This window comes from Capsicum annuum, chromosome 7 (assembly GCF_002878395.1).
Source record: "Capsicum annuum cultivar UCD-10X-F1 chromosome 7, UCD10Xv1.1, whole genome shotgun sequence".
NCBI lineage: Eukaryota > Viridiplantae > Streptophyta > Magnoliopsida > Solanales > Solanaceae > Capsicum > Capsicum annuum.
This window is the reverse complement of record NC_061117.1, coordinates 78449520-78464617: the sequence shown is the minus strand read 5'-3', so window position 1 is coordinate 78464617 and position 15098 is coordinate 78449520. Positions and strand designations below refer to the sequence as shown.

The 15098-nt window shown below is 40.4% G+C and overlaps 1 protein-coding gene across 3 annotated transcripts in view; it reads right to left on the bottom strand.

Moving 5' to 3' along the window:
* LOC107878012 (THO complex subunit 6) overlaps positions 1–15098 on the bottom strand; it is a 54263-nt gene that overhangs the window by 15790 nt on the left and 23375 nt on the right. For all 3 annotated transcript variants that reach the window (XR_001676680.2, XM_016724857.2, XM_016724856.2), the window contains exons 7-10: positions 9799–9852; positions 9515–9595; positions 9252–9291; positions 8948–9060 (exon numbers count right to left, since the gene is read on the bottom strand). Coding sequence is in view for 2 of the 3 variants with exons in the window: in XM_016724857.2 (XP_016580343.1) it covers positions 8948–9060; positions 9252–9291; positions 9515–9595; positions 9799–9852 (288 nt within the window). In the remaining variant the exon portion in view is untranslated. The remainder of the gene's footprint in view (positions 1–8947; positions 9061–9251; positions 9292–9514; positions 9596–9798; positions 9853–15098) is intronic.

Below are 15098 nucleotides of genomic sequence, written 5' to 3'. Positions count from 1 at the left end.
GTTGAGCCTGTGTTGCCAACTCTTGATAACCAAACAACACCAGATAATCCTGTTCTAACCACTTTTGTTGATGATGACAGAGATCCTAGTTCCATATCTGCAAATGAGCCTTCTGAAATGCTTGACATCTCAAATGTTGAAGCAATAGAAGATGCTTCTGAGCCACCTAGCATGCCACAACCTGCATTACTCTCAGTGTCTAATCCACAAGATGATAGTGCAAGTGCAACACCTATAGAAGATAGTGCAACTCAGATACACTAGAACCACAAAGACATCACACGATCACCAAATAAAGGCAACATCAGCTGCTTTACCTTACCTATCTCTTGTTGCAAGTAAAGAATAGATCATAAGGGAACCAAAATCAACAAATGAAGCACTGAAGACACCACGTGGGTTTGCAACTAAGCAGGATGAGATAAATGCTCTACACAATAACAAGACCTGGATACTAGTACCTAAACATGCAAGTATCAACTTGGTTGGCTCCAAATGGGTGTTTAAGACTAAACTACATGCAAATGGAGCAGTTGACATGTACAAAGCAACGCTTGTTGCTAGGGGTTTCTCTCGAATTGAAGGAATAGACTTTGAAGAAACATTCAGTCCTATGGTTAAGGCTACAACCATTAGAGTCGTTCTGTCAGTAGTTGGTGCTTCAAAATGGCATATCAGACAACTTGATGTCAAAAACACATTTCTACATGGCCACTTACATGAAGAAGTATACATGAGTCAACCTCCAGGATTCATTTAACCCAGGTATCTGTATCCAACTCATGTTTGTTTGTTAAAGAAGGCATCGTATGGTCTTAAACAGGCACCTAGAGCAAGATTTGACAGATTCAGTCTGTATTAGCTTCACCTTGGTTTCACTTGTAGTAAAGCAGATCCCTCTTCGTTTACTTTGCATGGTAACAGAGGGACTATCTTATTATTACTATATGTGGGTGATATAATAATCACAGGAAGTGATCAAAAGCATGTCTCAGAGGTGGTTGCTGCTAAACTTGGGAGAGAATTCTCTATGAAAGATCTTGGTCCTTTACATTTCTTTCTAGGAATTGAGGTTAAGTACTTCCCAGGTGGACTGGACTGCACTAGAATTGAGGGAAGTATGCTACTATACTACTGAGTTGCCTAATATGACTCGGGCAAAAGCAATGAATACACCTCTTGCACAGAAACATGGCTTACATGAAGCTGTTGGAAGCCCTATTATGGAAGGATAGTGGGAAGTCTTCAGTATTTGACACTCACAAGGCCTGACATCACTCATGCAGTAAATCTAGCTAGTCAATTCATGCAGAGTCCAAATAGTGAACATCTCCAAGGTATTAAAAGGATCCTCAGGTACATCAGAGGAACTTTACATCATGGGCTCAGAATTATCTCACAATCACCCTGCAGGTTATATGGCTATTCGAATGTTGATTGGGGAGGCTGCACTACAACTAGGAGGTCAACTACAGGTTACAGCATCTACTTAGGTGCAAATTGTATCTCTTGGACCTCTTAGAAACAAACCACAGTGGCAAGGTCCAGTGCTGAAGTTGAATATAGTGCCTTAGCTTCTACTACAGCTGAAATGACATGGATCCTTAAACTTCATGACATTGGAGTATATCCCAAGACAGTGCCTATACTGTATTGTGACAATTTAAATGCCTTGTACTTGACAGTTAATCGAGTGATGCATGCTAGAACAAAGCATGTAGAAATGGACTACCATTTTGTTCGAGAAAAAGTATCCAAAGGATAGCTACTCACTCACACAGTTCGTCAAGTCTAGAGATCACCTAGCTGACAGTCATACAAAGGCCTTGACAAAGCAAGTGTTTGCTGATTTCAGAAGCAAGCTAGGAGGGAGTGTTCCACTACTCACTAGCTTGAGGGGAAGTGTTGAATATAATGATCAAATTAAAGAGAAGGAGAGTGTACATTCGCTGATTCTGTTAGAGTAGCTGATTTTGTTAGAGTTAGTAGAGTTAGAGTTAGCCTATGCTTTGCATCTTTAATTGTACCAATATTCTAGTAGTAGTAAGCATCTACTTGTATATGTAGGTGCCTAGTGATACAACTATTAAGTCTTCAATATTGGCATAGTTAGGACTCTTGTAAGTAGTCTAGGACTCTACAACTACATTGTATTCATCTCCTATAAGTAGGAGCATGTACTCGACTCCTTTTTGACAAAGGGAACATTTGTATATTAATCATCAGCTCGAAGGCTGGACTAAAAAAATTTACAACCCAGCCTACATCCAATTTGTATGATCAGACATCCAAAAAGAAAAGGAAAAGAAGAAACTATTACTAGATCCTATTTCATCTTACAAGAAAACTAGTATGTCTATGATAGCCACAGGGTCATTTATATACTCAGAACTACACCAATAGCAAAAAGTGATAATGCAGTCCATTTTGATATTGTGCAGCGAGCTACTCTTATTTTCAAAACACCTAGAGTTTCTCTCCTTCCATATAGTCCACCATATTATTATTGGGACAATTCTCCATCTGTTCCTATCTATGCTGCCACTGCCCTCCATGTTCCAGCTTACTAGAGCTTGTCCTATTCTCTCAGGTACAGTCCAACAAATACCCCTAAAGCTGGTAAACAAATTCCACAACTAGACCAACCACTTTACAGTGTGGAAACAGATGATTTGTTGTCTCTGGCTCTCTGCATGCTGCTCGCAAAAGAAACACCTTGGACACATATGTATTCCTTTCTTCATGAGATTTTCCTGTGTAAGAACAACCTCTTTCACCACCAACTAGGTGAAAGCTGTCCCTTTGTAAGGGATTTTCACCTTCCATATGAGTTTCCAAGGTAGAAAATTAACTTGGGTTCCCATCTGGCTAATATCTTTATAGGCGGAGCCGATAGTGAACAAACTTTGCTATTGCATTTCCATCTAAGAGTGTCTTCCCTTTCCTTTAGGCCTATGAACTGATCAAGTGTGCCATAAAATTCAGCTAGTCTCTCCATCTCCCAGTCCTGTATTAATCTTCTATTAATCTTCTGTAGGTCAGGTTCCAACCATGTTAAGACCAGACTTCCTGAATTGTGGACATCTGTCGTTGGTTCAGCAGATAGATATCTGGGAATAGAAGTTTGAGACTTCCACTCCCAAACCAGTTATCTTCCCAAAACCTAATCTTCCGGCCATTGTTCATACTGAAATTTGTTTTCACATAGAATCCAGGCCATAAATTCCTGATTGATCTCCATATACTAGTCCCGTATGTTGAGTTGACTTCCTTTGTTTTCCAAGGCCCTTCTTTTCCATATTTAGCTTGGATCACCTTATACCATAGAGTTTGTTCTTCTTTTGGGAACCTTCATAGCCATTTCATGAGAAGGCTCCTATTATGTTTTCTCAGATTCCTGATGGCCAAACCTCCCTAATTTTTTGCCCGTAGTAAGGTTTTCCATTTGAGAAATGGAATCCTTTGTATTCCTTCTCACCATGCCACAAAAAATTTCTCCTCAAAGCATCAATTCTTTCTTCCACTTTGACCGAAATGGGGTACACTAACATCAAGTAAGTAGAGAGAGCATCTAAGACTGAGTTGATCAAAACTAATATGCCACCTCTGGATAAATAATGGGACTTCCATCTAGACAATCTCTTTTCACATCTCTCCACAACTCCATTCCAAATCTCTTTTGATTTGCTTTTGGCACCTAAAGGCATGCCCAGGTAGAGAGCTGGAAGCTGTCCAATTTCCCCACCCAAAATGTCTGGAAGTTGTTGTAAGTTGTTGTATCTTGGGAACTTAATTGATTGGGAAGATATGACTCTTCCTCCAATTGATGTGAAGACCAAATCCAGACTCAAACGGTATTAAGATTATCCTTAAAAAATTCAGTCGGCTATCTTCAGCTTCACAGAAAATCAGGGTATCATCTGCATATTACAAATAAGTGACTTCCACTCTAGCACCCACCTCCTTGGCAACATTGAACCTCCTTATCCATTCATTGTTGTGTGCAGTTTTAAGCATATCGTTTAGACCTTCCATGACTAGTAAGAACAAAAAAGACGAAAGGGGATCACCTTGTCGAAGACCTCTACTTGCTGAAAAGAAACCTTCTGGAGAGCCATTTATCAATACTGAGAATCTGACAATGCTGATGCAAAATCTCATCCGTCTAATCCATTTCATCCTGAAACCTATACTGCGCAAAACTCCAAGCAAGTAATCCCGATTGACATGATCATACACCTTCTCTATGTCCAATTTACACATTAATCCTGGATTCTTATCTTTCAACCTAGAGTCTAAACACACTCATTTGCAATTAGGACGGCATCTGTAATTTGTCTTTCTCTCAGAAAAGTCATTTGTTGATTATCCACTAGCTTTGGCATCACCCTTTTCAGTCTTTCTGTGAGGAATTTGGAGATCAGTTTGTACACTTCCTATCGAACTAGGTCTGAAACCATCTGAACCTGGTGCCTTGTCTATAGCACAAGCCTTGAGTCCCAGCAAAACTTTTTCTTCATCAAAAGGTTTCTATAAGTCTTGTTGCTCCTCTCTACTGATTACTGGACATGAATTCATGTTGAAAGTAGGTCTCCAATCTTCACTTTCACTATACAGGTTCGTATAGAATAGAACCATCTCTCTTGTGATGTCTGCAGCCTCTATTAGTTCCAATCCTTTCACCGCCAGTTTATCGATATGATTAACTCTCTTATGCACATTTGCAATCCTTTGGAAGAACTTAGTGTTCTTGTCTCCCTATTTAATCCACAACGTCCTTGATCTCTGCCTCCAAGCTATCTCTTCCTTTTTAACATAGTCTTCAAACTCCTTGACAAGATTTGCCTTTTGAATTACTTCCTCATCAGCTAAGGATCTACTCTGTTGAATATTGTCGAAATCTGCAATCTTGTTGAGCAATTCTTTCTTTTTCTTCCCCAGATTTCCGTAAGTGGTTGAACTCCACTCTTTTAGTTTGATCTTCAAAGCTTTTAACTTTGAGGCTAGTATATAAGCAGGTGTCCCTAAAAGATGTCCACCACTTCTTCACTCTATCATTGAATCCTTCCGTCTCCAACCACCACCCTTCGAATTTGAAATAAGATTTCGTGTAGATCCAACTGTCACTGGTAAGTGCGTGATCTGAGCATACTCTTGGCATCACTTCCTGCTTGATGTTGTTGAATTTTCCCCCCATTTAGTTGAATATAGAATCCTGTCTATTCTAGAAGCAGTTTCCAAGTTGTTTCCTCTAGTCCAGGTATAAACTCCCCATTCAAGTTGGGGGTCAACCAACTCCATATCCTCAATCATATCAGAAAAATCATTCATATAGATAGAAGTCCTCGAACAATTCTTCTTTTCTGAAGCATATCTAACAACATTAAAGTCCCCACCTAGAACCCAAGGTCCAGTGAATAGACTTCTAACTGCTCCTATTTCCCACCATCCTTCCTGTTTTTTCGTATTGCACGTTGGTGCATAGACCCCTATCATATGCCATTCAAAATCACTAACTTTTGATCTAAAGTAGCAAGTCAAAGTGTGTGAGCCAATTTCTAGAACTTCCCCCTCCCAAATCTTGCAATCCCAGAACATCAGAGCCCCCCCCCCCCCTAGTGCCACTGGCCTCCAGTTGGCCATATTTGACTCCCCTGTTACTCCACACTTGTTTAATTGCTTCCCCATTTTCCCCTACAAGTTTTGTTTCTTACAGACATATGACATCTGTCTTCTTCCACTCCTAAAACACACTATTGATAATCCTCCTATTCATCGTGCACCTGCTGCTTTTCCTTTCCCCCTGGTTCTAAACCCTTTTCTTTCAAAATTCATGTCAATTGTAAGCCCCTTTAACTTCTGCATCCCCTTGATTTTGATGTTTTCCCATTCGTCTTTTTGTTTCCTTGATGTTAGTTTGCCTCTTACTATCTATTTTCATGAATAGACTTATAGCTTCCTTCCTACATCCATCGAGAGCCACTCCAAATTTGTTGCTCAACTTAATAATATTTTGATGCACCCAAATCGGTACATCCATCTCTCCATCACTATCCTCTTCTACATCATGGTAATTCAATGTGACCACCTCCTCGATATTCCAGGGCGTTGTTTCAACACCATCCGCTATTTGCATGTTTGATTAAAGGTCATTGATGGCAGCATTGTCTTCTCCTTCATCTATAATTGTTATAGCATTGGCAAAATCCTCTTCATTTGCAGAATTTTTAATTTCCACCATAGTGTTACCTTGCTCTTCTATGGTCGCATTCAAATCACCAGTAAAAGTGTCGAAAAATTCACCATCAGTGGTGTTTTCTTCACCTTCAGTTAGCATAGGGTCTAACTTGGGTGGCAGCGCCTCTTTTGACAGAGAAAGTTCCAGTAAATGGGCCTCATTAAAAAAAATTGGGCCATCATTGGAAAAAACCCCACAGAAATCTATTTTTTTCCTTTTGCCCCAAAATTGGCCCATTACTTAAAATATCCTCCTGTGCACATGCAACTGGGCCCATGCCAGCTGTTGGATCTGATGTAGAAACCACGTGTCCATACCTATTTTCACCATTATAAAAACCGTTGTTTCTTTCTCTGTTCTCTTTTATTAACCAGCGGTCATTGTCTTTCGTCTTCTTCACCTTGCCGGAGTTGCTATTTCTTCCTCCATGATTTATAGTTATCCACGGGTGATTATCCAGTGACTTCTTCGGCTCTTCGATCACCACCAAGGTCTGAATTCCCAGCTAGATCGGAATAATAAAGGTAAGAACTTTATCCAATAGCTTGACATCTTTCGGTATGTTTTCCCCATCACCTTTGACTCTCACCCTTGCCCACTTCAGTTGATTCTATAGGGAGGTTTCTTCTTCAGTTTCTAGCCATCCACCACATTGTTCACCAATAGCTTTGAATGCACTTTCTGTCCAGATATGTAACAGGAGCCCATAGCTCTAATCCAAGTTGAGTTCTTTCGTTGCGAACAACATCCCACTGTCGGTGACCATCATTGGAGATACAACTTCAGATGCTTCCAAGTCCACTCTCCATGAAGAATTTGTTCTGCCATGTGCTTATTAGGGAACTCGAAGAGGAAAGAGTTTCCATTCATCTCATAAATGTTGACCCCAAAAGCCTTGTTCATGTAAAGGTGGCCCATCTTCTAATATCTGCAAGAGTGGGTATCTCCTTCATCCTTGCAGCAAAGGTCCCAACAATGCACCTTCCAAGTAGACCTTTTTGAGCTTCTGCATCAGCATCATTTATTACCATGTCTCCCCTGCTTTGACATATTTTTGCATCAGATGTTGCCTTTGATTGCCACTTGTTGGTTCTGATTGTGTCGGCATAAAGGGTTTTTGAGTCTGTTCTTCTAGATCTGCTTGAACTTGTACTAGGGACTTCCTTTTGATTTTTAATGGAGCTATCTACCTTTAATGCTATGTACCCCCACCCCTTAATTAATGCAAATTCTGGTATTATAATAACTGATCTGTTCTCTCCTTGAACAGTAACAATGCTAATAAATCTGCCAAACTTGTGTTTTCTGGCACAATAGAAATCTGCAAATTTGTCATTGAGCTTCCACCATCTTGTATGCATTCCAGTGTCCCTCGAGGCTTCTAGCAAAACAAAAACTAACCACTCCATGGTTTTCTTGTTAAACTTGGTTCTGCGCATCAAATTCCTACTTCTTTCCACCCATTCAAACCAGGTTTCTGTCCTACTGATCAATCTCGTAATATCATAGGACTTGAACCCAACTGCAAAATAAATTCTGTTCTCCCCCATGACCTACTAACACCTATTTTAGAAATTGTTTCAGTGATCATAGTGGGTGATAATTGTTGGCTAAAGGAAGGAAAGGTTAAGTTCCAGTTGAGACTCGCCGGAAAAATGTGTTCTGCAAACCTATTTATTGTGATGATGATACCGAAATGGGCTTAAATGATGAAATGAAGATTCATATAACTGACCCAATTTAGTTGGGACTGAGACGCAGTTGTTCTTGTTGTATATGTGCCTCTAACATACACTCCCCATCAGATATGATCATTTCTTACTCGACTCCTTAATCATAAGAAATATACTTTGATTCTCTTCAGTGTGCTTGAGAATTCTACCAAAACTACTGTTCAGTGGATTCCGACAATGCAAAGTCCTTAAAACTTCAACAGTGAAATAGAAAAACCCTTCATTATACTAATATACTCGGATCGTACTAACTGGAAACAAAAAATATCTAGCTTTTCTGGCGAATGGGAATAACAAGTACTTTACACATTCATGGAAGTACCGCCATTACTTACAGTTGCAAATACCTCAAATGTCCAATAGCAATCAAGCAACACAATACCTGGCTCGAGGCTCTACATCTAATGCATGGAGCTGCTCCCATTACCATGTTATCTCAACATGAACTTAATTTCACAAGGCCAAAGACAGGAAATGCTCTATGTAAACATAGTCAGTAGTCCTCCCCAACCACCCCCACCCCCTCTTTATTTTATCCTTTGGCCAGTAATGATGTATACCTACTCTTTTTTTTCAAGTTTTAAAAGAAAAGAGAAATAACTTTAGTATGTAAAGCTTTTTTGGAGAAGGGGGAGGAATGTTTCGTAAAAGAAGTGGTAGAGGGTTAAAGAATCACACACCAAGTTTGAAGACTGCTATCTTAATCTGTTTCATCAAACATAACAAACAAAATCATGAATGCAAAGTGTAAACTCTCCAAAATTAGGAGACTCATATCTTGCTGTCGTCTTCAGCAAGCCCAGTCATCATTGACAAGATTATTATTACATGTCATCAACAACATTAACTACAATAGTAAGCTTCAGTAATTATACTGTCAACAGAAGCAATTGCAGTATGACAGCAACAATTATAATACTTGTACAGTAGCAAACTTACAAGAAAGTTAGTTTGGTAATGGCATCTGAACTCTTACCAGCCAACTCTCGCTTGCATCAAGAGCTATGCAACTGACATATGGAAACAACTCCTTCAACTTCTTATCCTTCTGGGGATCAATTATTTGAATACATTTTCCACTTCTGCAATCTAAGGCAATTTCATAAATGGCAGTAAATAATCAACACATAAAGACGTATCAAAATTGAGAAAACCATGTGTTACTCCCAACTCCCAAGTAAGAGAGAGCCCAAAGCAATCAATCATCAAGGCTGGCCTTGTGCTCCAATTTTTTTTCGATAACTACCGCTCCTATTATTGAAAGAGTATAAAAGATATACCCCATATTCGTGCTGTCCCATCCTCTGAACCAGTTATAACCTAAAATTGCCGAGGGAGACAGAGAAAAAAAAAGTAATCACTAAGCAATAAAATTGGGCAAATTCCAAGAAACAATTAAAGTTTCAAGGAACATTACTCTTTCAATAATAGGAGCGGTACGTATTAGACACAGAGTGCTGTAACAAGTGCATAAAATGAAAAAGGGTAAGACTAGACACAGAGAAAGAGTGCGTACGTATTAGAGACACAAAGAAATTTTTACCTGATTGTGAGAATTTCGCGCAACAATGCAATGCAAGTAGTCTGAATGTCCTTTGAAAACCATCTTTATTTCACTCTTCTCCTGAGCACCATAATTTAAATCATATCGTCATAAGAGAAATCTTATTTAGAAGATTTGTTTCTCCTTTTATTTAACAAAAGAAAGAAATCCTTTTAAGAAGAAGCAATGATATATACGTAGGGGCTAGGGCAAACAAAAAGAAATAAGTGATTAAGAGTTATTATAATATGATAATCAACCATGCACCTTGTACAAATACATACCACATCCCAGCAGTATGCACAAGAATCACCAGAAGCAGCAAAAATGGATCCGGTCTACAATAGAACACAGAAAATGAAATTATAATATGTAGACTGGACAACTTTGAGGTAGGGTATTGGACTTGAGAGAAGCAAGAGAAGAATCCATGAGATATAAACGCTAAACGCACAAGTATAAACAAAAAGTTAGCAAGTCACATGCCTTGAACTAACAGCTCCAACTACGGCATCCAGACCCCAAAGTCCACCCAACATGAACGCCTAGGTGACTAATTTATTCTTCTCTCCTTAACACCCCATAGGGTTGTTGCAGAAGCCTTCTCCAAATTTGATATCATAAAATCAAATGCACAAAACTACAATTCCGGATGGATTGGGTTGATGATGCACAACCCACCCACCCTCCCATTCAAAGAATCAGATGAATAAGAGTATAAGGCAAATTGTCCACTACTATAAAGTTCTTTTGTAGTTATGTAATTGCATGATTTGACAACATGATAGCTTCCACCACCACCATGCTCCACTCTTCTTCGTAAAAAATGAAATGAAACAAACTATCGCCTCACTGCTGCACAGCAGATAGGTTTCAGATGAACATCATAATCTAGTGAAGAACCCAAGACATGCCTTTTCAACGAAGAGCATCTGTAGTGATACAGCTGGTTTTGTCTCTCTGATTTAAAATGCATCTAACATTAGACGATAATTGTAATGACCCTCCAGGTCATTTTCTGCATTTCCGCTCATTTTCGCCGTTTAGAGCTTTCCTATAGCTGCCCCAAGTCATTTATAACTTGCTGGAGCTGACAGTTCATTTGATTTTTAGAGTCAATTCCCTGTTTTGAAGTATTCGATGTTTAGAATTAACTAGCGAGCGAAAATTTCAGTCAAACGACCCCGTATATCAATTCTAATAGTAGAAACAGCTTCGAGACGTTGATTTAGGCTAGGTGGACCCTTGGTCCAGGTCCCAAGGCTTTTTGACTCATTTCGGGCTATTTGCCGGAACTTAAAAAAAATGGCACGTGGGTGTGAGACCCACTTTTCGTCAAAACGACTTCAGATGAAAATTTTGACTACGTCATTGAGTCCGAAACGTCGAATTTGATAGGGTAGCATAGTTCGTTTGTGTATACGGGGTTCCAAAGGAATTTCAAGGGGTCAGCGGAGACTCAAAAAATTCCAAGTCTCCAAGTCTCCAGCTAATACATTTCAGCTGGTGTGACCGCTAAAGCGGCCTCTTGGGTACTTCAGCGGAGGGCGCTTTAGCGACCTTCCAACATTTAAACGACCTGGTCAGCTCCGCAAGTGGCACTTTAGCGGTATGTTGGCCGCTTTAGCGCCAACTGACCGCTTAGACCCGGCCCATCAGCGCAAGTACTGCTTTAGCGGCACCTGAGCGCTTTAGCGTTGACCACTAAAGTGGACCTCGGGCCGTTAGCAGCTCCATGTGTCGGCCGCTCGCTTTAGCAGCACCTGGACACATGGGAATGGATTCCCAGTTAGACTGTTTTCTTCCATTTTGAAGAGTGTATAAGCCTAAAAGGTGTGAAAACTTGGGAGAACTGTTAGTGGGTGATTTTGGGGTGTTCGTAAGCTCGAGCAACGCGTTTCTTCTCCTAATTCTTGGTAAACTTTCATCAATTTCATGATTAAATCCTTTATCATTTTCCAAAATTCCTAGAATATTGGTGGGTTGATTGTAGCACCATTTCAACTCGGAATTCGCCCAAACTTGAGGGTAAATGTTCCTTGAGCATAGAGGGACGTATTGTCCGGTTTCAAACGTGTGATTCCACAAACAGGCCCCACATAGAATTTTTATGTAATTTTAGACCCGAAGCACAATAGTGCAATACGAGTATCGTTGTTCTCGTATTGATGAGTAGATTAGTTTGATAGCGTGGCATCTTGCGGAAGATTCTCGAAAAGGAAAATCTTCGGTTTAGCGAATTCTTCAAGCTTTCCTTTAATGTCCAAATAGGCTAGGTTTACCTTCTTCATAAATTGAGTTAATGCATAGTATAATTATGATATTATGCTAGACATGGGATGGAATTTAGGTATTGGATGTATGATTGATATAATTAGCATTATTTGGACTGTTTAGCATATTAAGGAACCGTAATTGGGTGGAATTGACTTAGTTGCACGTGATTTAGGTAGAATTGCTATCTTAGGGCTAATTGTGGCTTGTGTAACATCTAGAAGTGAATTTAGATATCTTAGCCTTGTCCTGGGTTGAATTTGCCTTAGAACCGATTTCGAGAATTAGAAGTGGACCCTTCCGGCCCACCTTAGGTCAAGATTTGTGTTAACTCTCATAGACTTCTATACGCATGTTATACCCTTTAAAGTGTTTATTTTAGGACTCTGAGGAGATTAGATACTTAAAAATTACGCTAGTTTGGTACTTGGGAGTTGGTGCTAATTTCGGGCAAAACTCGGTGGTTTATTGATATTGAGTTTTGGTCCAAGTTTGGCAATTGATGATGATATTGATGAATGAGTTTCGGTTCAAGTCCGTCAAATGATGATAATGATGATGATGCTATTGAGTTCCGGTTCAAGTCCGGCATTAAGAGTTTATCTATGATATGAAACGGTATGGATAGGTTCATGGTTATGGCTTGATATTCGATAAATTTATGGAGCTTCGATTATTTACTTTCCTTTGATTGCACCCTCTAGGCTTATGGGGGCTCGCGTTGGGTTATTTATTTTCCGCACTTACTGGCTTATGGAGCGTCTTGTAGTATGCATTATGCTTTCTTTCATATTATATTTTTTCCAGTTATTTATTAACAGTGTTGGAGCATATTTTTGGGTTTGCCCTTTTATCTTGAATTAGCTATTTATCTTGCATCTTTATCGTATTTATATCATGATTTAGCTTAGTCGGTCGATGATGCCTACTAAGTACCCGTGATTTAGATCCGAGTACCAGTGGCCGTTGCTAACGTGACGATCATGCTAAGTTGATTTCAGAGATAGGGTGAGCTCTCGAAGTCAGAGTTGCCTTTTTTTCCTTCTATAATCTATGTCTAGTCTTTCACTATTCGAAACGGATTTGTATTTGACTATTTCAATACTTATGTTCCTTTTATAATAGCTCTTGTACCGACACACTAGGTCGTGGGTGGTTATTGATGTTTTATCTAATTTTTGGACTATTATTATTGCCTTATTAATATTGTAATCTTTACTTGCAAATTTTCGACTTTTACGTCTTTTTCTACCAAATTAGCCTATTGCTTATAGCTCCAAGCTATGGTTTGGCTTACCTACTGGTGAGATAAAGTAGGTGTCATCATGACTCGTAAACGAATTGTGACAATTGGTATCAGAGACAGGTTACCAATATTGTTGGTACAAGAGCAAGTGTCTAGTCGAGTCCCACAAATCAGAATGAAGACATCCGTTTCTTATCTTCGGGAGGCTATAGGACATTCTTAGGAGTTCACTTCTTTCACTCATTTCGTGCAAAGAATCTGAGTTGGTTTTTAAAGAATTCTTTTGGTTTCACTCTTTCGCAGAAGGCTAGAACACATGTTACCGTTACACATGACAAGGATCCTGAATTTGAGCCTAGGGATCATATCGTTGCTCGGGGACGACCTAGAGGTCGTAGACAGCCTAGAGATGTGTCCCAACTAGGGGCTACGCTAGGGGGCCTTCACCGGACCATATTCCTACTCCCGAGCCAGAGATTCTTCCGCCCAGCCAGCGGTGGGCCAGGGACCAGCCCAGGCTCCACCAAGGTTTATTTCTTCTTCAGTGCTTAGGGATGCATTAGTTCAGCTCTTGGGATTGGTTGGTGGTGCACCGTCTAATGGTGCCCCAGTCTGCCAATCAGAGTGGTATTGAGGCGGGGGCACAGCCTGTAGCTGCAGCTCCCAAAGTTGAGGTCCTTCCTACATTGGTGGTTGCTCAGCCAGTAGTTGCCTAGCCTGCTATGTTTATTGAAGAGCAAAAGATGTTGGGTAGGTTCTTGAGATTGGCTCCGCCGAGGTTTTCTGGTGCACTGGAAGAGGAAGCTTATGAGTTCTTGGTTACTTATGAGGACAGGCTCCATAGTTTGGGCCTAGTTGAGACTCGTGGTGTGGATTACACTACTTTTCAATTGGACTTGGCAGCTTGACATTGGTAGAGAGGTCATCTTGATTCCAAATCAAACCAGCTGGATCTTCCCTTAGAAATGAACACAATTCTCCGAGATTTTCTTGGAGAAGTATATGCCTCGCAGTCTTAAAGATCGTCTGAGGGATCAATTCTCAAAATTGGAGCAGCGCTCCATGACTATTGTGGAGCATGAGGCTCGATTTTATGGGTTGGCTAAGCATGCTCTATTTTGACTACTGTATGAGAGGGTTTGTTGCTTTGTTCGGGGATTAAGACTTTTTCTTCGCATGTCTACACAGAATTTGTTGTTGCGGGTAGGTCTTTTATGAAGGTTTATTATCATGCTCAGGTTATGGAGGAGATACATCACGAGGCAGGCCCAAGGGGGCAGCAATAAAAGATCGCAATATCAAGGTAGTTTCAGTGAGAATTGTAGTGGCTCACGATTCAGAGACAATGGTTCTCAAGGTAGGTGCCCTCCGCGTCAAGCCCTTTCAAGCCACACTTCAAATTACTGATGGAGGCCAGTCTAGTTACATGATCATCCTAGCCAGAGTAGTTGTCAGCCTCTAAGTAGTTTGTCTTCTGGTTATTCTAGCTGTGGTTGTTATTCCGGGTCAGTCTGGTTCAGTGCAGCGCTTGGGGCATGTTATGGTTGTGGGGGTTTTGGCCATTTCTCGAGAGAGTGCCCCAGTCGTGGAGCGATGGTTCCTTCAACTCAGAGTTCCACCAATTAGGGCAGTACATCCCCAAACTAGAAGTGGTGTGCATGGCCGTCGGGTAGTTCTCATGGTGCTCGTGGAGGTTCTCAGGACGGGAGATCGGTCAGGAGCCCAGCCAGATAGCGGGCGTGGTCAGTTGTATGCCATACCTGCTAGACTGAGGCTAAGTCTTCGGATGTTGTTATCACAGGTACAATTTGGGTGTACCATCAGTCGGCTTTTGCTTTATTTGATTCAGGATCCACTTATTCTTACGTGTGTGCTTTCTAAGCCTCACAATTAGAGTTATCTTGGGATTCCTTATCTGTTTCATTATGTGTATCTACTCTCATGGGTGATTCTTTAATAGTGGATCGGGTTTATAGATCATGTGTTGTGACCGTTCGAGAGTTTGATACTCAAGTTGATTTTATTGTGTTAGATAGGGTGGATTTTGATGTGATTCAAGGCATG